A 25,305-nucleotide genomic window follows, 5' to 3' on the forward strand; every position below is an offset into this window, starting at 1 on the left:
GGGTAGGAATGGAGTTCTGCTACCAGCAATTAGGACCAAATATCGATATCCATCCATGCCACATCAAAAAGAAAAAGAATATCAAGTTAATTTAACATAGAAGAGGGTGTGACCAAGTTAAACCAATTCAGTACAGCACTGAAGGCACTGTAGTATTAATGTGTTCTTTTTGATATTATATTCATGGTGACCTTCATTGCAAGTGTGTTGATATGTATATGTGCTTGGCATTGAGTCTAGCGGTTAGAGCTAGACTGGGAATACAGCACTTCAATTATCCATGTGTTAAAAAATAACGATTGGACCATGCCAAAAGATATCAAATCAGTTACACTGGACCTCTTCCTGTAGCAAGTTTACTTATGTTGAGGTAAGGCGACAGCCTTCCATCACTTGCACAAGAATCATACAAACATTAAGCTTGAGTGCCAATAATTACTTCATAGGCTTAGGGTCAAGAATTACGCAAAGGAGACACTGGAAGGCTTGGGACAGTGAACACAACCACAGTGATCCAGAGTATGTGCATTACCAATGGTCTGCACCCTGCTGACCACAAATGAATACTCAGTAGGAATTAGACATGACACACTACCTCATTCTGCCAACTGATCATTGGTTCTTTTAGATCAATTCTCAGTGGATAACGTTATAAATATTTCAGGTCACAGTTGATGAAGGGACATTATTGCTTGTGTTAAACTAGCTCGTCTATCTTCTACACGTCCCTTTTTAACTGCTCGGGAAATAAATAAACTATAGAAACACAAATTTCACTACCAATAAATATTTGTATGCACCCTCCCTTCTCCCACCCCATCTAGATGTGTACTTCTGTGATGGTCTTTGTCAAATATGTTACTTATTATTGTGGCTGTCTGTAGTGAGGTGTCGGTAGTAATCTCAACTGGAAAGAGAAAACAGTCAGTCCCTTTTCCCTATGCTTCTGAATGGGAAAACAGTGTCAGTCCCTTTTCCCTATGCTTCTGAATGGGAAAACTATCAGATCCACCTTTCCCCCTGCTGATATGACCCCTCCTAATTCTCCCCACCAGGCCCCTTGCCATCACAGAATGCATTGAGACGAGTGATGGTAGCATGTTAAAGAAGAGAGCATGGGGATCAGGGTAAACTGACTAGATCCTTTCTCTTTGGTGTTTGATGGGAAAATAAACTTGGAGGAAAGATGGCTGCTCCTTTTGACAATGTGTTGCAACATACTAACGTCCATCCCAGGCCTCAGCCAGAGGGAAGGAAGCCCCTCTCTCATCTATTCAAACCATATTACACTGATCAGTGTGTCCATGACATCATCTACTGTATGGTACAGTCGAGTATTACATGGCAGAGTGAGGACACTATTATTTCACATGATCACTCCAATTCTAGATACAATACAATTAGCTAAGAAGATTGACTGGCTATGGTGAGACATTTGCCCACATCGCAATCAGCCATGTGTTGAGTTTATAACCGGAAGTTGTCCGTGAGGGCACAGAGAGAAACAGTCAGCATATGACAGCTAAAGATTTCAAGGCTCAAACTGAATACTCCTCTGGAATGTATGGGCTAATTTCTGCCCCGCTAACCGCTGCAGACTGGTTAGCCTATGTTACCTTATGGCAAGTGAGTGAGTGGTGGTTAGGTAGGTAGCCTGGGATTCTGAGTGACGGCAGTAGAGCCTTACACAACCTTACAAGCACAACGACGACAGCGGACGGTAAAGGGGAGCGAGGCACCTGTGTGGACACACATAGAGCAACAGACAGGCTTTGGAGTATCTCGGTAAATAGGTAAGTGTGGACTAATTGTGACATCATGCGGTAATAAAATCAGTTTGTTGTTGGAGGGTCGTTGTCGTCGTCGCCACGTTTCCAGTCATCTTCTGGTCTTCCCATATACACGCATCTTTCTGTCTTGATCAACCCCCTACACACACACACACACACACACACTCACTCACACATACACATACACACACACACCCTCCCAGACTGGGACTGTAGTTCGAATGAGCCAACACAAGCTTCCTCGGAACATGATGAATGTAAAATAACAAATGTGTGTGTCTATAAGCCAGCCCCACTTTTTTTTTCAAGTGTCTCTAGGAAAAAAGGAATGACATTGGAGGATAAGGAGGCCAGTTGTGGGGGTCCTTAGGCCAACATGGAGTCCAGACAACTAGGCCTCTGGGTCCTCTCCACCAGTTGACCCTCCTAAATGACATTGTCAAACAGCTGCATGGACTGCATGATGTTCTCATCCTGAGGTGTGGACAGAAAGGACACATCGTCAAGAGAAGACCGTTGTTAATAGCTCTGTTAATGCTTCACTTCATAAAGAAAAATACTTAATATATACTTTAATATGGGATGTATTTGACAACACAGACAAAATATAGGTGGAATCAAAATCAATCGGATCAAAATTGTCGGAAAAATAAATGGATTCATTCCTACCTTTTGGCATGACTCAATGAACTCTTCGATAGTGACAACACCATCTTGATTTCGGTCCATTTTCTAAAGGAACAGTAAGGGAGAGCTATAATTACTTCAGGGTAAGTTTGATTTCATTTAACTTTGTGTGCAAAAGATGACAATGTTTTAGTACTGCTACTAATGGAAATCGTTAGCTTATTAGCAACGGATTAATGGAAAACGTAAGAAGGAAATGGAAATATGAATAAATGATGTTACACACACACAGAGACACACACACACACACACACACACCTTGTGTTGATGTTAGGCTATAACACTGGGGGTGTGGGAGTGCAAAATATTAGCAACACAAGAAATTAAGAGTGGCTGAGAACCAGTGACTAATCGGTTGAGACGTAAAAAACTATTCATATGCCTCAAGGCAGTCCTTGGGTATTAGAGGAAATGTGGATTAAATTGAGAAAAAAACATGTAATATCAAGAGATGGATACCTAACCTCTGAAAGATTTCTGTACAATATAAAATAAATACTGGAATTAATTGAGTGAGTGAATCAGAAAAAAATATGAAGATATGGTATGAAAATCGAATGACAACCTGAAAGAAGTTCTCCACGTGTTCCCTTGGAGCGTCATCTTGCATGCAGGGGTAGGTGTACTTTCCCATCATGTCATAAATTGATCTCATAATGTCCATCATCTCCTAAACCAGACAACCAGACATCCAGAAGAGGGGGGGTAGGGGTGGAGGGGGACCATATGTGAGCACAGATCTCTCAGCACAGACAATAATCCAGGCTTCCAGGGGCTGGCCTTGAGAGAGACCTACCTCTTTGGTGATACAGCCGTCCTTATTGAGATCATAAAGGTTGAACGCCCAGTTTAGTCGGTCATTGATTGACCCTCTCAGGATAATCGAAAGGCCTGCGACAAAGTCCTAAGACAGAGGACAACACAGCATTAAAACTGGAAAAGCACTCAGAGAGCGTAAACCTCCACCAAGCGAAAACATAAACGTCTCCTGGATCCAGACAGTGATACGGATCACTCCTAAAATTTTATTGTTTATTCCTTGGGTCATTTCAGACCTTCCCTGGAACTTTCATTGAAATCCATCCATAACTTTTGGAGTTATCTTGCGAACAAACAAACAGACAGACAGACAGACAGACAGACAGACAGACAGACAGACAAACAAACCCTGAATGAAAACATAACAGTATAGTCCTGCTCAGCCCAATAATTTCTGGACCTGGTTGACCAAATGTGATAAGCTACTCAGTGTTCCTTAAATTTGTATGGAATTTTGAGAAAGTCTTTGGACTAAATTAGTTTTATTTTATTTTTTAAATAGAGACATTTTCGTGTCAGGAAACAGCAAGAAAAGGAATAAAAGGGACATTGGAAAATGTATTACAAAAAATAGAGCCAATGTCACAATTTTGTTTTTCTGATGCATGACATACACACCCAAGAGACCTTGTTCCCTGTTTGACCTCCGTACAAAAATACAACACCTTTTAAAAATGACCACAACTTCAACAACATCCAGTGGAGAGTAACACATTTCTTTCCATCTGTCAGTACTATATTCATATTCCCAGACCAAGAGAAGTCAGATGATCTGCTGCATCTGACACAGCTGAAATTAGCTTACAACGGCTACCTTATTTCTGAGTGACATGCAAGTAAATACATTAACCCTCATGTTATCCTTGGGGTCAATTTGACCTCAAACAATGTTTAGCATCATAAAATATATGGTTCACTTGTTTTGTTTTGCTTCATGTTTCATGACTTTTCAAATAGAATGTCGGTAAAATTTGAGGGTAACATAAGGGTTAACAAATGATGTATGTCAGAGGTTCTAAGTGTGGTCCTAATAAAGACTTGTACCATTGAGTTGTGTTTGTGAATGCATTTGTGTTGTTTTTAAGCTCCAAGAGAACATGTACTGTATATAAATGATGCTTACCTCAAAACTAACTGACCCATTCTTATTTGTGTCAAATGCTTCAAACAGGAAATGTGCATATGTACTTGAGTCTGCAAGAAGAAGAGTCCCCATTGCATATTTATTGCATTTTGGCAATTGAAAACAGGTAACATTTAAAAGGGTACATCAGATACATCAGGTATCTATTCTACCTAAGATATATATTTCAACAGAGTCTAAGGTAAAATGGATTACGATGCAGTAAAAATGAAATTATGTAGTGTTCCATAAAATCGGTCAGGTCAAAAACATTTGGTGCAGATGTGAGAGAAATTGTGTGGTTAGTGTGTTAGTGCGACACTAACCTCCCTGGGGGAAGAATTGAGAGTAGATGTGTTTAAAGGTTTCTTCATTGACCACACCACTGGGGCACTCCTGCAAGACGCGCACACACACACACACACACACACACACACACACACACACACACACACACAGAGGGAGAGAGAGAGAGAGAGTTTTATGTAAATAAAGCATAGTTAACACACACACACACACACACACACACACACAAACATCAAACATGATAAGATAGATGCAATGTTTGGCATCCAAGCAAATTATAGACATGCGTGTTGACAACAATGGATGAAGCATGGGATGAGAGCCATGAATTACAGTTCCATGACAATTCCATTGTCAAGAGACATTTACATTTTTGAAGCCTCTGTAGAGAACTTGAAGCTCCTTCTTGGTGAACTTGGTCTGCTCCTGTAGTTTGTCCAGACCTTCTGGCCGATGGCAGACCGTGGAGAGCTCAAAGTCATCCTCAATGCTGTCTGTTAGAGACACACAAGGGTCTAAAATGAAGGTCATGTCCACAGCATACAAAACTGTATTTGTTTTCCCAAAACAATTACAGTTACACAATCCATACAAAATACTATTCACATTGAGTATATTTCTGTGTATCAAATACGCTGAAGGGAGAAGAGGACAACAACATAAGGTGGAAAAAATGAAATTCACATCCAATCCTGCAACCTGTAGCATACACCAAAACTAATGTTCACATAATTGTCCTCTGAGAATACACATTGTGCTGCTTTTCAAATAACAGACTACCGACCAACATGAATTGATGAAGCAATCCACCAGAGAAGTGTTCCGAGAGAGCGCGGAAGGGGCCATCATAACACATAAGCACATAGACATTCACTCTCATCTCCTTCCCAAGGACCACTTTGTGGCTTTAAGTCCCCTCCCATGCACACAGCGCTGAGTGCAAGTATAGGGCCACTCAACATTATGCCTGGGACCTGAGACCTGAGTTTCCTTAATCCTCCACCGACTCCACTCCCGGGGGGGAGAAATGGCTGAGCCCTCACTGAGCCCTCAGCCCCTAAAGCATCACTTTGCTCCAGTTTCATCACTCTCAAACACTATCCTCCGACCCAGGAGGCAAGTCCGAGACATGCTGTGCATTGTTAGCAGCCGGTCGTGGCTAATTATCCATGTATATTCTCCCCTTTTGTGCATGCCATTTATTTTTCTATAGATTGCTTCAATATTTGAAGTGGCATGCATGAGGCATTCTGATTCAAGTGTGCACAAACGTGCTTAAGTATGTGTGTGAGACAGCAACTCTATGTGTGTATTGCCTGTATTTACTCGACCTGTCCAGAGCTTGTTGGGGTCACTTAGATGTTTCAATTCCACTTCATTATAGACAGAATACCCGCTGAGATCAGTTATTAGATTTTTTTTTTTTTTTAATCAGGGCATTACATTATGTGCTTGCATAATTGCAATTATTACATAATTGCATTATGTGCTTACATAATTGCACGTTCTCCAACGTTTTCTCAGCCCTGATAAAAAAACAAAGCAACTGATCTCAGCTGGTATTCTGTCTTTAATGGAGTGGAATGGAAATTCCTAAGTGACCCCAAACTTTTGACCGATATGTACAGTATGAATGTGAATGTCTTGGGCATGAGAACATGTGTAAAGAGGGAAGGGTAAGTGTGTGTGTGTGTGTGTGTGTGTGTGTGTGCGTGTGTGTGTGTGTGTGTGCGCTTGGCTCAGGGTGGAAGGAACAGTCAGGGGGACAAAGACGAGTGGTACAGAGGAGTTGGCACGGGACAGAGCAAAGAGGCACTTGCTTTCAGAGACTGAGGGGACGGCGCTGGGACGACAGCAGGGCAGCAGTTTGAGGAATCTCTGTTTTATGGTTTTTTTGCTTTGGCTGGTGGGAGCGTTACCTGTGAAAGTCACCAACCACAACACAGATATTAGACAAAGAGACACAGAGAAATATACACATGAACACACCATCATAGTCACCCTCCGGGTGCACGGTCGTGCAAACAGGCAAGGAGTTGAGAAGACCCAACAACGATAACAATCGTGTCTAGTCAAAGAACTCTAGCTAGTGAGGTTAGTGCAGGCGGACACAATAGCCTGATTAGTTGACCTGGATATTCATAGATAATCATGTACATCTGATATTTTAATATACATCAGTTGTACAAATAGATCCATGAGCTTTGATCATGAATTGACTCTTCGTTGAAAAAGCAGTTCACACTCACACTCACACTCGCATGCTGATATGCCAGCCTACACAGTACACCCACCAGAAACCCACACTTGCAACCTGAGTGTGTGTTTCATCCTGTCGGAGAACATGCAGGGGGAGGCAGCATGCAAGACACGTCTCTCTGAAGCATCCGCACAGACGTTTTGCTGACCTGGCTCGTCAACCTCCTTCCCAGTGGTTTCCATCACGACCCCCAACCACAACCACAACCACAACCACAACCGCAACCACAACCACAACCGCCACTCTAATCAGGCCGTGCACCGCAATCAAATAGTCGTGTGGTGGCAACCTTTATGACACCACCTTGAGATCTGACACCGTGGCCTTTGAGCAAACGAGAGGGCAGCCACACATTTCTCATATGGCGTGTCCTTGCAACATGGGGGTAGTTGCTGGAGTGATTCTGATTACCGCCAGTCAGCCGTCACTTTGGCTCTGGCCCCTTGCACGCTCCACCAGGCAGAACCCCCCCCCCCCCCACCCCCCTTCGGTGGACCCCCCCCACCACCACCAGACCGCCAATCACCCGCCCTTCTGCGTGACTCCAGGGTGCAAACGCCAGCTCTCAGACGTGCCCGGCCCTTTCATTGCAGACTGAATGCAGTGACTGTATGGGTCAACAAGCGGAGCGGCGAAAACAACACAGCTCTTTACAAACACGGAAACAGAATCCATCGCGTCACGACTCACGAGAACGGAGAACAAAAAGCACCAAGATCAAAATCAAACACAGGTGGATGCCCTTGACCTTCATGGCACAAATCATGTCAAACGAATCACCAGACCAAGCTTTCGTTAACACCCGACGACTGCAATACGGTCCACACAGTATAACTGAGAAAGGAGAGAGCAGCAGTAGTGTCTCTCTGCTGTTCAGTGGGTGAGGTGCGCTGCTGATGGAGACGTATAAGGAGCACTTACTCTTGCCCTTGTGCCTGTAGGGCAGCAGGCCTCGCACACTCCTGAGCACGGCTCCAGCAGTCTGAGGGATGAAGGCCATCGCAGCGGCGACCTGGCTTCGCTCGGTGCCAAATTGCTTCTCTAAACGCACCCTATCCGTTTTGCGCCCTCCTCTTCTTTTGCTCTCTCTTTCTTCCTCTAGTCTCACCTTTAGCTTTCCCTTTTGCTCTTATCTCTTGTCATGCAGGCGCTTGTATTTATCCTCTTGCGGGATGTTCCTCTTGCGATTCTCTCTCTCGCTATCTCTCTGTCTCTTGCCCCCGCCCAGTCCCTCCCTGCACCCTGGCACTGTGCTCAGGTCCCACCTTGGTCACGTCACTTGGAGTCGGACCAGCTATGTCATGGGCAACTAAGCACCAGATTTATGTTTCCGGCCATCCAACCGAGCCCTAGCCTCCGGCCTGAGGGTGACTGTATGTGTGTGTGTGCTTGTGTGTGTGTGTGTGTGTGTGCTTGTGTGTGTGTGTTTGTGTGCATAAGTGTGCGTGTGTGTGTCTGTATCTGTATGTGCGTGTGCGAGTGTGTGTTTATAGGTGTGGCCAAGCTGATTTGACCAGCAAGAGAAATGGTCTACAAAGACTCCACTGATGTTAGGCATTTATTTCCATCATTAAACTATGATTGAAAGCACATTTTAATTCCAGTAAAAAAGAATACTGACTGGTATGAGAACAATAACAAAAATACACAGATGTTGTCGAAGACTATATGTTTTCCTCATGGTCCTACCATACATCTTTGCCAGTGTGCATGGTGTTGTAGAAAGATAAAACGGAGGGGTTTTTTTTTTGCCCTTGTCCACTGTGCTACATACAGTATTACATCCTTTCAAGGCCACACGTACACACTTACCCTACCTTTATAAAAGGGGACAATTTGCTGTTACAGGAAGTGAATGAAAGAAAATAATCTATGTCTTCAATTCTTTGGTGGAAGGCATTTTACTGGTCAGAAGAAAAAAAATATATTTTTCACTCCGCTTCATTTCACATACTTTCAAGGATCCATGTGCACTGAAACCACATTTCTGCTAGAAAAGAATATATAATATTGAAAGCCGGTAGCAAGCTTCCTTACATTTCAGTAGTAGCATAGAAAGTAAGTAAATAAGAGAGTATTTTATTTGTATAGCGCAGGTTTTCGAAGATACAATCATCACATGCTGTACAGTAGGCTGCATAATAAAATACACATAACAAGAGTAAGAAAGCCCTGACCCTGAAAGATGTCTGACCAACCTCAGTCTCAATAGAGGTCAGATGCATCACTGGACCCGCACACCTCTCTTCTGCATGACACATCTGGATCTAGTATAGGAACATGATTCGACAGTTCAGTCTGTTTTGAAATCACTTATCTCAATAATAATATTCAATAAACTTCATCAAAAGTATTTGTAAAAAATAAAATTAACTGGTCTGTGTCTTATTTGAAATCCACAACAAGTGAGGGAGGATATATTTCCCCATACTCCCAACACACAACACACCAAGCGAACTGCACTGAAAATGCCATGTGAGAAACCTGAGGGTTCTGGAAACGAGGTCAGGGTAATTAATCACCGTTGATCAACTTAAACTCATTGCTCCAGGGCAGTAATAAAGGACCAGCTGCATTTGAAATGATGAGGATGAGGAGGAAGCAGCGTTGACTACTGAGAACAGAACAAATACAGAGAGTCTTCGCAGGAGGGAAAGAGAAATGGTAGCCCCATCAGAACATGGAGAGAGAAAAGGGAAAAAAAGACACCAGGAACAACAATGGCAATTTATCAACCACTATTCAATTCATTTATATTTCCATAATTGGTCAGTAATTGGCACAAATTTGCTCGCTTTTCTTTGAAATGACAGGGTGATTTGGAGATGACCTGAGAGTCGACCTACGGCACTCTTTAGTGAACTACATGAACGCTGTGCTAGTGTTGCTGTCAGACCCAACCATGGCGCTGCCCTACTTACGAAATTGGTTTCTCAACATTCATAAAAACACTAATGATGAAATATTTCTTAATGTAGCCTATCTGCCATGTTCTATTCCCCTGCTAATTAAACAAAATCCAACTCAATCACTATGTACAGTAGGCCTACCTCGAAACCAATGAACTTCAATGATCCCTGCGGAAGTTGTGAAATTGCACCGGGCGCTACATCACTTTTTCGATTTATCCGTTTTTGTTCTGTTTGATGTCACACATCCTGTCCCTCTGCTGTAAATAGCTCCAGCAATAATCATGGCCCTTTACCTGCCACTACGTCAGACACACCTGCGGCAACCTTTACATCGCACAGCACTCAAGGAGAGGCAGTGTCCTGTTCATGTGCTGTGTGAGCTATGAAGAGTGAAGAGGCTTTCAGGACTTGAATCAGCCCATATCCTCATCTGCATCTACTTCTTACACACCTGTGTCTGCTACATTCATTCATTGCAAGATTGACATGTATACTTTACTGTTCACACTCACTAAGTCACCATATTGCTATTATAACTAATGTGCTATTTAGGATCATACAGTACATCCTTTTTATTATAATATTCTTATGTATACAACCAGAATATATATATATATATATATATATATATATATATATATATATATATATATATATATATAATATCCCTTTTTCTCTCTCTCTCCTCTCTCTCTCTCTCTCTCTCTCTTACCTCCTGTGGAGAAGTCAATCAAGCCCAGGAAGTGGAGGAGCTTGAGTGAGCTGCAGATGACCAGCAGGATGCCCACAGTCTGCAGCCCCTCCATCTCCCACTCCTCCCTGAAGAAGAGCTGCATCCCGAGCTTTCCCTTCTCCTCTGTCCTCAGCGACCCGAACGGCCCCTTCACCCCCCACCCCCCTTCCCTCCCCCTGGGCTTCACTTCACAGCCCTGGAGCCCCGACAACACGGTCGCACCTTTGCACAGGTTCCAGCTGCGAAATGTCCTAGCCTATATCGTCAGGTGTAAACCTATTTTCCTCCTTTGATTGTTTGTTTGTTTTCTTTTTCCTTCACAAGTTTTTTTTTTTTTTTTTTTTTTTCAAAAAATCTCTCTTTTTTTGTTCAGGGGGTTCTGACACCCTTCTCTTGCCGTCTCTCTGTCTTTCTTTCCTCTCTAGCTGTTAGCAATCTCTCACAGCGTGTTGAAATGTGTCACACGTGTTGACATCCGTCCATCTTGGCTGTTCCAGTACAGTAGGTGGCCTGAGCTCATGCCTGCGAGGTGACAGATGGCGTGAGCGTGAGGTCAGGGGTCCCTGCCCTGTCCGTCCCTGACCGGTGAGAGCCTCTGGGTCTCCTGCTGCACTGGTGCTCACTCCCCGCAGATGAAGAAATGGAGACATCACCAATTTGGTTCACCTCATACTCCCTGGTTCCCTCCTTACTCCATCTGTTAACTCAGTTCAGTGAGTGTGTGTCTGTATGTGTGTGTGGTGTGTGTGTGTGTATGGGGGCATGCTACCCCATACTAGACTACCAAAGCTGAGATCCATTCTTTTTATATGAATCACAAACCATCTGATGTTTAATCCCCTCCCACCGACCCCCCTCTTCCCTCTTTTCTCTCTCTGTTGCCTCTCCTGCTTTTTCTTGGCTTGCTGTGCTTAATTGGGTCAGATGTGTTTGGTGCGAGTTTGGGGAATCAGGAGAAGGAGTAGGGGGGTCAAGCAGGGGAGGGGGGACAGGAGGACGGGAATAGAGGGGGGTGAGAGAGGGGTGGGGTTGGGGTGGGGTGGTGGGTTGTTCAGGTTGGCAGCTGAGTCCGAACCACCACTGACACACAGATGGGACCCGGGTCCCCCTCCTGAGACGACAGAGATGGCCACAGTTCCATGCAGTGTGGCTCAGGCCAGTCCTACTACTATCCATACACACACACACACACACACACACACACTCACTCACTCACACAGACACACACACATGCACGCACGCACGCACGCACGCACGCACGCACGCACGCACGCACAAAGTGACATTCCTATCCACTATTACACTATATGCAGTTATTCTCAGTTATTCTACGGACAAATATGGTAGCGAGTCACATGTCACCCTTAGAGTAGGCTAGTACACTATCACTGGTGCTCAGACAGGGAAAGTGGGTTGAGGGTTGGACCTGTCTGACAGTCTTTTCTGCCACCTGAATAATGAGGTAGTGAGTGTATGTGTGTGTGTGTGTGTGTGTGTGTGTGTGTGTGTGTGTGTGTGTGTGTATGTCTGTGTGTGAGACAGAAAGAGAGAGAGAGAGAGAGAGAGAGAGAGAAAGAGAGAGAAAGAGAGAAAGAGAAAGACAGAGAAAAAGAGCAATGCACCAGAGCTGCATGAGCGATGACCATCATGACAACTGTCACCGATGGGACCATCGCATACACATACATTTCGAGCACTGCATTGCTGTGTGCATGTACCATAACACAGGTTTCTGCAGAGCTACACAGCCCTACGCACGCCCAAACTCAGAATCAACAGCTTATTTTTCCACATCATCCAGTCATTAAGTGCAGTGCCTGCGGGAGCCACAGTCACCGGACCCCCATTGGGACAGACTGTTCCATATTTACGGCAATTATGAATGGAACTAACAGAATTAGCTGTCCATCAGTCAGTAAACAAGCACAGAGAGGAATCCTAAAATAGCTCAAGTTACAAACATGACCTGAAAAAGTCCATTACCTATTCTATCCTACAGCAAAACACAGCCCAGGCAACACACGTTAGACTAAGCTTTTGCAGCAATAATATCACAGTGGATTTCCTATTTAAATCACCATATGATTGTTATTATCATATTTCTCTTGCATTTCAAAACAAACTAATGGTAATGAATAGTAATAATTTAGTTTGTTATGGGACAAAATCAGTGAAATTTACAAATGCATCTTGTATTTTGGGCGTATTGCTGTAAATATTCCACTCAGAGCTTTGACCTTCTAAGCAAACACAATGACGAAAGTAGATGATGTCCAAACATGTTTACGACTTGGTAGCAGCATGTGTATATTATGTGCAGATGTGCATGAGTGTGTGTGTGTGTGTGTGTGTGTGTGTGTGTGACTAATGATGCATATAAGTTCATCTGGACTGGACAGATGGATGTCTTCTTGCTGTCCTTTTTGAAAGTCTACAGGAATAAACACAGTCACCCTCTACTCATAGTGTGTTAAATCAGTTAGTCCAACACTCCATATTTGTCATTCTGAGGAATATGTCTTTTCTGGGTGAAGTTTCTTCCATTTAAATCGTGCCAAATTTAGACTTCTTTAGAGCTTTGCAATTATCACTCCCAAACCTGATTAAAATGGTGGAGGTAAGAGGTATTCTTGACAAATTGCACTCCTTTTCCCTATTTGTGGCACTTATCATTTTTCCTTGGTGTGCATGCGTGTGTGTGTGTGTGTGTGTGTGTGTGTGTGTGTGTGTGTGTGCACGCGTGCGTGCGTGTGTGTGTGTGTGTGTGTGTGTGTGTGCGTGTGTGTCTATGTGTGTGCGTGTGTGCGTGTGTGCCTGTGTGCGTGTGTGTCTATGTGTGTGTGGTGAAAAAATCCATTTACATACACATTAGGTTCTGTGGATATTTATAAAAACTAGGTGAATCTAAAATCTGGGATGAAAGACCCTTTTATGTCAAAACAGACAAATACCACCACTGTGGCATCTTGACTTGAACTACATAACTTAACAAAAGCTGAAGAAATACAATATCAACTGAACTTTCCAGAAGTTGTTCTTTTACACAAACACAACTGAACTACACTGGGTGTATGTATCTATCTCTGTGCTGCCATTATGCGCCTGTAGGTGGCAGCCTAACTCCATTGTCATCTTGGCGCCAACAATACATGGAATGACAATGGAAGGAGGGTATAATGTGTGATTGAAAGAGAGGGATTCTATTGGGGATAACTATAGAACACTGCATCAAGAATTCTGTATGCCATGCCAAACATAAGTCACTGCTGACATTCACCTTATACTTCCTATTAGAGTGGTAGTTCATATATCACCCTGCAGAGGGCAGTACAGGATCATTTTCCTGATTTTGTCCTTATATTTTATACAGTAGCTCTATTGTGTATAACCTCTATTTAACATGTGCAACCAGTATTTCATATCTGGGTGTATACAGTACATAACTATAGTTATTAATATTTATATAAAAAAAGTTTATAATAATATTATTTCAGGAGTCTGATGAATTATGCTTGTCAAGACACAGTGCACACACACACATACACACACACACACACACACACACACACACACACACACACACACACACACACACACACACACACACACTGCATCAGACACTCCCCCATCATTACCATTAAGTCAGCAGACAGACATGCTGATACGTTGACAAAAATCATGTATCATGTAGAACACCTGGAAAACCATCTCAGCCATAATTTGCCTCTTTGCCGCATTCTTCAGCATACCCAGACTCATCTCCCCCATCCTATTGATCCGTCTCTCATACACCTGCCCTACCCAGCTGGGCCCATAGATCTCCATTAGAGTCACGCCCGGTGTCTGCATGCCCGTCCCCCAACCCCCCCCCCCCCCCCCCCAACAAACCATGGCTAATGATGGCATTAGGTGGCGATGGGCACTTCTGTCGAGATGGCGGCGGCAGTACACACAGAAGCGCACGCAGCAGCGCCTGTTTACCAGCCCGGGTCGTCGCCGCAGTGCTTCGTCATTCAGTCAGGAGAACGATGGCCTGCTCATCCTGCCGCCCGCCTGGCTGATCGTGTGAAGGGTCACGAGGCATTGGGGCTGGCCATGCAGCTGGCCCAGATAGAGCACAGGTTTGAGTATACTGACAAAGATCCTTCATTACTGCACGCTTTAACCTTCTCTGGTACTGATCAAGCTTAACAACATGTTCTTACTGTAAATTCATATATATGAATGGTAGCTCTCCGGCATCATTAAGTTGAAGTAAAAAAGTAAGTGAAAGTAAAGTGAAACATAGTCACAAATTCTCCAACCACACGGAACCTGAAGTTCTAAGGTTAAAAGTTGGTTGTGTGTGAAGAAAAGATTAGGCTCCTTATATGACCGTATACTCCTCAAGTAGTCTGCTTCATTCCTGACAGAAGAGAAAGGTGCAGGAGGGAGTATGTATACATCCACAAACCTCCCTCCTCCATAGCTACTATAAGAACACATAACTAATATGGTGAGCACCCTTTGTGTGCTTACTGTAAGACAACATGTGATGATATGGACATTACGATGGTGAAACCAAAAACACGGCTGTTACTGCGTGCACCCCAGCGACAATGATCCAACCCAGTGAGTGTGTTACTGCTCTCTCTCTCACTGCTGCAGGGGGGGCATGTACAGTATGACAACATTATTGTCTCTCTGCTCTCTCCCTCTCTACAGACGTGGTAGCGTGCTGCTTTTAGATCTCATTCAACAGGCCCTCAGATCCCAGAGAGCCTCTGGACACCTGCAGATGGAGCTGGGAACCGGGGGGTGGAGGGGGGATTTAATTAACTGGTGACAGAGAACTCATATCCTGGAAAAGTCACAAAAAAAAGTGAATTGGCACAAGAGGGGGATGTATTGCCCTCCCATAAATTATTCATCTTAGTCCTGCTGTGCCTGTGAGTGAGTGTGTATGTGAGTGTGTGAGTGTGTGTGTGTGTGTGTGTGTGTGTGTGTGTGTGTGTGTGTGTGTGTGTGTGTGTGTGTGTGTGATGGAAATTAGGCCCCTGATATGACCTCATACTCCACAAGTAGTCTGCTTCACTCCTGGCACAGAAGACAAAAGGTGCAGGAGGAACTACATCCACAAACCTCCAGCCTCTCTACTGCTATTAAAAGCACACACGATTAATGTGGTAAGCCCCTTTGTGTTCCAAAGAAATCAGACAAAAACAACAACAACAACAGACATGTCTTACTGTAACACAGTAGGGACTTCCGAACTACCCCATGGATAACAACTGTATAATGTAGGCTACAGTATATGACATATTCATAATAATAATTTAGCCATGATGACATAGGAGGTGCACCTGCACCATGTGCACCTGTGCAACCTGTTGGCAGAGCGGCATGGCTTTTTGAGTTGGTCAACAGTGAAATGTATTGCCTGGCTGACGCTAGACTGACTGTCACAAGAGAACCCTTCATTCACTTCAAATTTCCAAGGAGCGAAACCAGCAGTGAAATCAAACTTAAATTGGTATTAAACTCTTACTGAATCTTTTTGGAAGTACAGGAAGCTATTTAGCAGCAAGCTTCCTAGCCAAATTTTTCAGTGTGCGAACCACCCCCACCTTTTCCTCCGAGATCTTTTGGTTTTAATGCACCTGGACTAAAACAAATCTGTCATCAAGAGGGCAAAAATACCGTTCTACCCTCGGAAGTACAGCAAGCACATCTTTCTGGGAGGGTTATGCAGTTGTTTACTTGGTTCTAAAGATTTGTAGTCCTCTAGTACTGACTCCATCAGCAAAGCCATTGGCTGTGTGCAATCACGCTGCTAACCAGACTCCTCTTATCATTGTATAAGTATTGAATAAGTGGCTGTGATTGGATCCTGGGTTTTTAGGGATGTCGGAAATCGCTGTGAATTGGAGGACGGCCAGAAGAATCTGGAGAACACATTTGAATGTGTTCAGAGATTTGTCTGGGTTCACCTAGACTATGAAATTTCCAATTTTGTTTACAAATGTCAAAACAGTCTGGAATGCTCACTTCAATAATGGGCAATGCTCTGATTGAAGCCGACATTAAGCACATTAAAGTACATTTCTGCCATCCATCTTGACAGGAAAGCATTTCCCACTCAATTAAGAATGTGTTGTTTTTCTGGATTAAAAAACTGTAGAATGTGCAAAAACGGTTCCCTGTAACTAACTGTACAAAAGTCTGACAAAGAGACATATTATGTATTTAAAGTGCCTGTCCAAAAGGAAATGATAACCTCGGTTCCAATTTGAAAGCTCACAATCGGGTCTGACAGGCAGGGCATTTTGTGTCAAACACTATAGCTACGCTACGATAAAAATCAGACAGATTGCCCTATTGCCACTGACACCTGAGTGATCAAGGATGAATGTAATCAGAAGTTGTACGTCATTTGCCCATCACGGTGCCATTAAGTAGAACACCTGAACTGTCTCTGCAAAGTTTCTCGGCTCGCTGATATTAAAGCTGTCCAGATCTCCTTTCTCAGACAAAACCTATTATTCCTTTGTGCTCTGAGTTTCGCAGCCTCAACACTAAGAAATAGATGAGAGACATTTTCCTCCAGACGTCTGACAGGTAAAAGTAATTATCCCATAGTGATGTAATCAGGATCAATGAGGACACAATGGATAGGCTAAGAGTTGGGGGAATCAGTGTGTTAAGGCTGTACGCAGTTCTCATGAATGCAAGTGACTGTAAATGTGTCACGTACACACACACACAGACACAGACACAGACACAGACACAGACAGACACAGACACAGACACAGACAGACAGACAGACAGACAGACAGACAGACAGACAGACAGACAGACAGACAGACAGACACACACACACACACACACACACACACACACACACACACACACACACACGTACATAGAGATAAAAACAACCTTTTCTAAATCTTACAGTATAAGCTTCACACAGTGTCTTAATGATGTTCATTAATCTAGTCAGACGAGTTCACAACTACTGCTGTAGAGCAAATTTACTCTGAAAAAGAAATGGCTTTCAGAGTGGAGGGGATTTGATCATTCAAATGCAATTTGAATCCAATATCCAAAAAAAAAAAAAAAAAAAATGAAAAAAAATCTGAGCACCTTTCCATAATTCATAGACACAAATTCACAGACGAATAACACCATGACTATGAAATACTGCATGTGCCATGACCAGTTGGAGGAATGTGACCATAGTGACCACACAGAGCCATTAGAGCCAGCCAGAGATCACGTTACAATCATCGCATCCCCAATACAACGCCCAGTCTCAGCCCAGCCAATCAATACTCCTGTTTTCAATCCGCCACATCTACTACACATACATATAGATTCACAACTGTTGCTTGTTTCTATTTCAAGTACAACATGTGGTATTTTTGTCTCAAAACAACAGATTCAGTCACGGATACTATTTTCCTTCTCAACAGTCCATCTTGCACAGTAACTTTCCTCTGAAAGCTGCATACCAAAATATAAAATGATATAGATGGAGATAGATAGATAGATAGATAGATAGATAGATAGATAGATAGATACTTTATTGATATCATAAATAACATGCTCTGCATCGTTCATTATCATACGTAAACCCCTGCTTCTCACTAGAGCAAAGACTCTATGCATAAGATTACTAAACATGACTGGTTCTTGTAAATGCATCAGTGCAAGGATATGTTGTTTTCAAATTGTGATCTGAGTTTAAGCTTCATTAAAAATGTAGTGTATATGTTTTCTTTTCTCATGCAATTGTTTTTGGGTGCAAAAATTAAGAAACTATGAAGTATGCGATCTACAAGCTAGCTATGTCATCTCATTTTACACTGACTCACTAATTCTTATTAAGATTTTTCTTTATTAAGGATGTTAATTTTTATTATCAACTCGTATTGCTAAGCAGATTATATTATTCAAAGGAATCTTCCATTGCATAAACATCTTGGCTTGTTTTCCAAGGGCAGACTTTGTTCTCCCAGAGGGACTGGACCACTCTTGGCCCACCAGAGGAGTTAATATAAACAGCCCGAGGCTGATAAAACACTGAGAAACCATCACTGACAACACTCCCCAAAAACACTGTCAGGTCACATCATGCATAATTAATGTCTACATCTCACTGTCAGCAATCCATTACTGATATTAGCCGTGATCTGACTCGCTCAGTTGGACTTTTTCCGGCTGCATTGCGCAGTATATTGAGTTACGCGGAATCGTGAAAGACAACAAAAGCTCAGGACAGTCGAGTTGTTGCATGTAGGCCACATCCATGAACTCCTTGGATTCATCATCACCCTAACCCAAACGTGTGTCTAGCATGGACGGGCTGGGGCTTTTCTCTCACGTCATTAAAATCACAGACGAAGAAGACTAATGGCTGCTGTCTTCTGGCACATTAAAGTTTCATCCGAAGATCTCTGGCCGAAGGCCCCTGTTTCTTCTCTGCCCCTGCATATTTAATGTCTCATAGTCAGACTTGTAGTAAAACAGAGTTCATTTTTTCTTCGTTTGTGTCACTCTGTCTTACAGTACGCCTTAAGAAGTAGCAGGGCAGTAGTTCAATAATGTCTATGTTAAGTGTGCTCCTTGGTGAGAGAAAATGTCGTAGCCTCTACACCAAGAGTCTTTGGATGCTTCCTGTGACCAACAAAAATAGTCTTTGTTTGTATCTCCTTCATGTGCAATGATACCGTCTACGTAAACATTGAAAGGTAGAGTCAATTCATTTTGATGTTCCATTCCTTCACAGAGATCTATCTATCTAAGTTAATGATATTCTATAGAATATATCATTCTATATCTCACTGTTGGGAGTTGAGTCAGAAAGAAAATCAAAGGCAAAACGAAAACCTTCCCTGTGTTTTAGGTTGGATTCAGCTCTGAGAGTAACGCTCGCTCTTTGCTATCCTACTCACGTTGTGTATTCTAATGCTGCTTTAGACATGGCACTAAAATTAGATGTGAGTGCAACCGACTGTCTATGCCAAGCTAGATAATTCAAAAGCTACTCTGTTAAGATAATGAGGTCTGATTATACATATATAGAGAGAAAGAGAAAGTGGGGAGGAACAAGACTCAACAATATATTACGCTGGTCACGTCAGAGAACTGTTCTCATTGACTTTCACATTTACCAAAGTGAAACATAGCCTACGTGCAGTTTGGCTCTGTCAGGAATTGTGAGAGAAGCTACAGTACACATGAATAAGGCTGGAGAGCATGTGTATTGAGACACTATTTTATTCCACCAGAAGCTAAACTGAAGCTTTATTATGACTATAACTAAACAGAATACAGTCATCCGAGAGAGGATAACATCTGCAAAACACTCACTTGCTCACACACACACACACACACACACACACACACACACACATACACAAACACAGGCTTGCGCACACACACGCAAAAACAGTGGCCCACTAGCACAAAACAGTTGCATGGTGCAATGTGAAACAAAAACAATGCAACAAACCATTTCACAGCACTCTTAACAAAACAAACCTAATGGCTAATTTAGCCTTCTGCAGGTGAAGTATTAGCACACACCCCTGGCAGTCTCTGCCTTTTGCTGTGGCCAACTGGTCGCACGCCTGATAAAGTCAGCCAAACCCGCACAAAACGGCACAATAAAAGGCTGTGCCTTAGCGACTCCCGCCGGCTCTTGCTCTCCCCCGAGCGTCGCCCTGTTCAAAGTCAGGCAAGCTAAAAGGTTAATTAATAAGTGACTGTGAAGGCAGGTTGTCCGCTGCCTACTGTACCCGCCTGCTCGCTCACAAGCGCAGGCCGCAGGACCAGAGGGCAGCTGGAGCCGGGGAAGTGGGCGGTATGCCCAGCCGAAGGTAAAAGATACAAGGCAGACAGAGAGGAGAGGAACGAAGAAGGGAGGCCAGTAAGACAGGTACCGACAGATGAAAGAAAAAAGAAAAGAAAGGAAGGAAGGCAGAGTGAAAGAAAACAAAATAACAAAGGAAGGAGAAAGAAAAGGAAGATGTGGAGAGAATCCCTTGTCATGGCGGGGGCTCAGACTAATGAAGCGGCGGCAGTGAAGCTGAAGGTCAGAGCCGGCCTTTGTTTGTTCAGAAGGGCCGCTAGACCGGATACGCACAGCTCCTGCCAGAACCCCATGCACCACAGCACTATTGTGTGGTTGTTGTTGCTGTTGTTGTCGCTGGTGTTGCTGCTGCTGTTTTATGGGTCCTTTCTTCTCCTCGCTCACCGTACGGCGCCATATGTTATCATCTCCCTCCAGCACCTGACAAACACAAACTCAACAGCACCGGAACGGCACACCATCAATTTCCCCCGGTTGTTTATGGCGCACCACACACACACTACTGCTTACAGAGAGCATGCTGCACCATTGACACACAGGCAATCACTCCTCTCTAACAGCTGCTTAATAGGGAGAACAGAACACCCCAGCAGACAGTGAAGAGGTACTGCAATTACTGCTCTTCGCATTAGTACGAGACAGCGGCAACACACATTGCCATATTACAATGCGAGCACTTTGCCTGTACAAGCATCGCCAGAGGAGTCAAATGACTCAGTGAAGTTTAAAACACAACAAACTAGAAATGAGAAAAATAAAAAATAAACCACCATAACACATTCCACAAGTGGGCTGTAGGCTTTTCGAAAATCAGATATTGTCATTTTGAACTTTAGGATTGACTTCCTACCTCAGGGATATTGAGAAAGTAAAGGATAGGCCTTAAATATGTTATCACTTTTGTTAATGCATGTGTGGTCAGCTGAAATGAGCGTGGTATAGTTATGAATGATCCCCCCGAGGATGTTAAAGTAGCAGAAGCATCTGATTAAAACCTCTCCATCACATCTGTGTGCAGGGCCAATGAAAATCAACTCCCACAGGCCTTCAGCCTTCAGTTTACAAGGAGAGACAGACTGACAATGCCATCCACTTCCCTGTTGGAGAGAGAGAGAGAGCAAGCGGCAGTGATGAGGCAGCGGCTGACTGATGAAATGCACCTCTATGGCAGAGCGCTGGGGGGAGAGAGATGGAGGGGGAGTGAGAGAGAGTTCAGGCCCCGGGAACGCCAGTCTCCCAGGCCCCTGCTGCCGTCGCCTTTGAAAAAGTGTCAAGAGTTCTGGCTGTGCATCAGGAACGGAGTGTTGTGGGAGTGGGGATGTGTGTGTGTGTGTGTGTGTGTGTGTGTGTGTGTGTGTGTGTGTGTGTGTGTGTGTGTGTGTTTTTGTGTGTGTGTGTGTGTGTGTGTGTGTGTGTGCGTCTGTCTGCCTGTTTCTCTGTGTGTGTGTGCGTGGGTCTGTGTGTGTGTGTGTGTGTGTGTGTGTGTGTGTGTGTGTGTGAGTGTCTGTCTGTGTGTGTGTGTGCGCGCACTTGTGTGCCGGCAAAACAAGGACATAGATGGCTAGAACCCTTCCCAGGTAATCTGCACAAGTGCAGCTGGCGTGTGTTTCTCTTGCAGTATGTAAACAGAGAGTTGGAGGCCATAGCTGACATGCTGTATACACAGACTAACCACTTGAGAGTAACTTCACATGATTCCCCCACCCCCAACACACACACACACACACGCACCACCACACACACACACAGACACGCACACACACTGAGAGCGTCATATAGGTTTTCTGCTGGGCCCTCTGTTCCGGCGTCTTGACGGTAAATCAGCCGTGGCAGGGGAGTGTAAAGAAGACGCGCAGCAGTCACGGTCGGGACCGCCTGAAAGATGCCCTCACCGCGACATTTAAAACCCTCACTTAGCTCCAATCACAGGCTACACTTAGGGGGCTTCGCACGGATGCCAAGTGCTTCCATTAAAAGGTCTGGAGCAGGGAGAGTGTGTGTGTGTGTGTGTGTGTGTGTGTGTGTGCGCGCATGTGTGTGTGTGTGTGTGTGGAGGGTCATGGGGGTGGGGGACGATGGCTCAGGGAGGCTTCAGAGATGAGGTAAGACACGTCCATGTGCAAATAGACCACGCTTAACCCAAATGGCAATCCGTCTTGCCTTTTACAACCCGCAAAACCCTCGTCCGCCAGCAACAGCCATCACTCTGAGCACTCCCTGAGCACCACGGCCAAGCACTGGGAGATTAAACAGCACCCATCTTTTCAAGCAGGCAGAATAAAAGCCTCCCTGATGGGGCCTATTACTCACCGCATCCCGCACTGCGCATGAGGGCATCGACAACAGTGTTATCTTTTATGATGGGGAGTCAATCATCTTTAAAATAGTGGAGATACCCCTTTGGGTTGTCATTACTGCCAGAGAGAGAGAGATGGCACTGTAATGGCTGAGCTGACAGATTCATGTAATTTAGCAAAGGGTGCATTGTGAGGACATTAGCATCATCCTTAAATTGCTGGAGTGGCTTTCCTTGGGTTTGGACACTCTTCCATAAAACTATCATAGCGCTCTCCTCTCCCCAGAGTATACATGGTTAGAGTTGACAGTGTCTTAAGTTTCACAAGGCGTGATATGATTCAATCTCTCACATACGGTAATCACAACCTGAAAAAACCCACCCTAAAAAAAAGTGAAATGGACAAAGGAGTGTTACACTAATGCTAAAAGCTTAAGTGTTGAGGAAATTGTGTTAAGCTCATTTTCCTAAACGCTGAAGGTACGATTTTCATGGTCAATGAGCTGTTTGACCACCACACTGTGTGTTGCACAAACATCCGTCTCTTGATATTATTTAGCGCAGTGGTCAGTCAGACCTCCCCGCTGCTTGGCTAACCTGGCCATGCTGCTCTCTCTCTTCAGGCAGTCGGCTGGCATAGAGGCAGCAAAGATTCCCCACCAAGAAATAGAATCACTGCGCACAGATCTGGCATTACAGGTTACAAATATTGAGAAATAAGAATGGGTGGAATATTTTTGTGTCATAAAACCAGTTTCAAAAACTTGTGCAATAATGAATTATTGCAATAATAATTACAAATCAGATATTCAGAGGGTAGTAGGCTATCTGAGGTTAAGCCAATGAAAGAATAAAACAAATAAGAAATTCTGATCTTTAAAATATATGACCTGGTTTGAATACAAATTCAGTAGTATCAAAACTGTGATTCAAAGTGAGTCAGAACTCAGAGCAGTGTAAATGTTATTGATTTGTAGGAGCTTTCTAGGGTATACGGTGCACATATCTCTTTCAAACTTCAGCACAGAGAAAACTAGAAGGCTAGAGAGATTCTCTCTGGAGACTACAGCTTTTCGTATAATGTTTTTTGCCTTGCCTTACACTGGAGCACTCAAAACGGTTTGCTTGGTCTCGTGACAAAAGCCTTTTTAGCATAAGTTATGCACTGCAGATAGTTCATCTTGAGCCTCATTAGGATAGCAGCACCTATAAAGTTACCCCCCAAAAAGCAGTCACTTTCTGAACATGGCGAGGCAGTGGTAGCGTAGTGGCTAAAGAGCTGAGCTAGCATGCAGATGATGAACAGTTGTGGGTTCTATTCCCTGGCTTCCACCACTATGCCCTTGAGCAAGGCACTTAACCCCGAGTAGCCCTCAGAACAATGGCCCTTGTAATATAATTGACATATGTAAGTCGCCTGGGCTAAAACGCGTCAGCTGAATGAATAGGTGTAAACGTAAACGCTGACACTCCCATGGACACCCAGCCCTCGGCACTTAAGCTCAGGCATCTGGCATCATCACCGCATTAAGTCTGAGTCATTTTTCGGCTCATGAAGCTGGCCCCCCTCGTGTCATTACTCCGTTCACCTCGGCAAAGGGGAATGTTCGGGATGTTATTGCCGTCTCCGAGTCCTTCAGTGGGGAGGAGAGTCTTAAAGGCAATGAGGCAGCAAAGGCACAGCACCTGAATTATCCTGTCCACAAACAACACAGAGGAACAGCAACATCCTCTCAGATGCACATTAGCTGTGTCAGCCCACTACAGCCCACTGACTGGCTGACAGAACTCCCACTGATGTGTTGTGCCCCCTCCCCTGACTGGTCTCTCATTGGAGGTGGTAGGAGTTCATCAATCCTCCCAGCTAGATGCTCTGGATGGTGGGTGGTGATGAGTCGGGGGGGGGGGGGGGGGGGGGGGGGGGGGGGTGACAGTGGGTCTCATTAGCCTAATGGGAATCAGCCTGAATTTGACCGTCCTTTGAGAATGGAAATGAGATGAGACCGAGAGTGGGGTGTGTGTGTGGCGGGGGAGTGATTATTATTCAACAAACCTATGTTTTATCTATGCATACATGTAGGCTCTTACAGAGGTGGAAAACTCTGTTTTGCTTCAGAGAGTAAAAGTCTTTTTAATTTATTGGTTCTACCTGTGCACAGGTGATCTCATCAATTAGCTGCTCTACCTAGCTGAAGAGTTGGTATCTAACTAGAATCAGCAGGTTTAAATGAATGGTTGGCACAGATATGTGGTAGGACTGTTACTTTCTGAAACTGGATTTTCCACCTCTGGGCTCTTAAATAGAAGTTGGTTAGAATCATTGATGTGGTCCAGCATGTAAAATCAATGGCCTAACATTAGGAAATCTAGCAGAACATTCTGAACATGCACTGTTTGCTTAATCGCTGTGCAGTACTTAACTTGAATTGTGTATTTGACAAGCCCGGCACTGTGATCTTTACCATGCCGCTCATACGCCACAGCTTGGTGAAGTAACGGCACAGATAATGCACTGAATTCATG

At 44.0% G+C, this 25,305-nt stretch overlaps 1 protein-coding gene across 2 annotated transcripts in view; it reads right to left on the minus strand.

The window, feature by feature from the left end:
• Positions 1-811: 811 nt before the first annotated feature.
• The window catches only part of LOC134064289 (Kv channel-interacting protein 2-like), a 27,924-nt gene continuing 3,430 nt past the window's right edge, over positions 812-25,305 (minus strand). The window contains exons 2-8 of one of the 2 annotated variants that reach the window (XM_062520160.1): positions 5,095-5,219; positions 4,746-4,815; positions 4,420-4,490; positions 3,274-3,381; positions 3,043-3,147; positions 2,460-2,522; positions 812-2,264 (exon numbers count right to left, since the gene is read on the minus strand). In XM_062520160.1, coding sequence (XP_062376144.1) covers positions 2,217-2,264; positions 2,460-2,522; positions 3,043-3,147; positions 3,274-3,381; positions 4,420-4,490; positions 4,746-4,815; positions 5,095-5,219 — 590 coding nt within the window. In that variant the 3' untranslated portion in view covers positions 812-2,216. Of the gene's footprint in view, positions 2,265-2,459; positions 2,523-2,794; positions 3,148-3,273; positions 3,382-4,419; positions 4,491-4,745; positions 4,816-5,094; positions 5,220-25,305 lie in introns of those variants that run through there. The other variant, XM_062520159.1, reaches the window with a different exon arrangement.

The sequence above is a fragment of the Sardina pilchardus genome, chromosome 18 (assembly GCF_963854185.1).
Source record: "Sardina pilchardus chromosome 18, fSarPil1.1, whole genome shotgun sequence".
Taxonomy (NCBI): Eukaryota; Metazoa; Chordata; class Actinopteri; order Clupeiformes; family Clupeidae; genus Sardina; species Sardina pilchardus.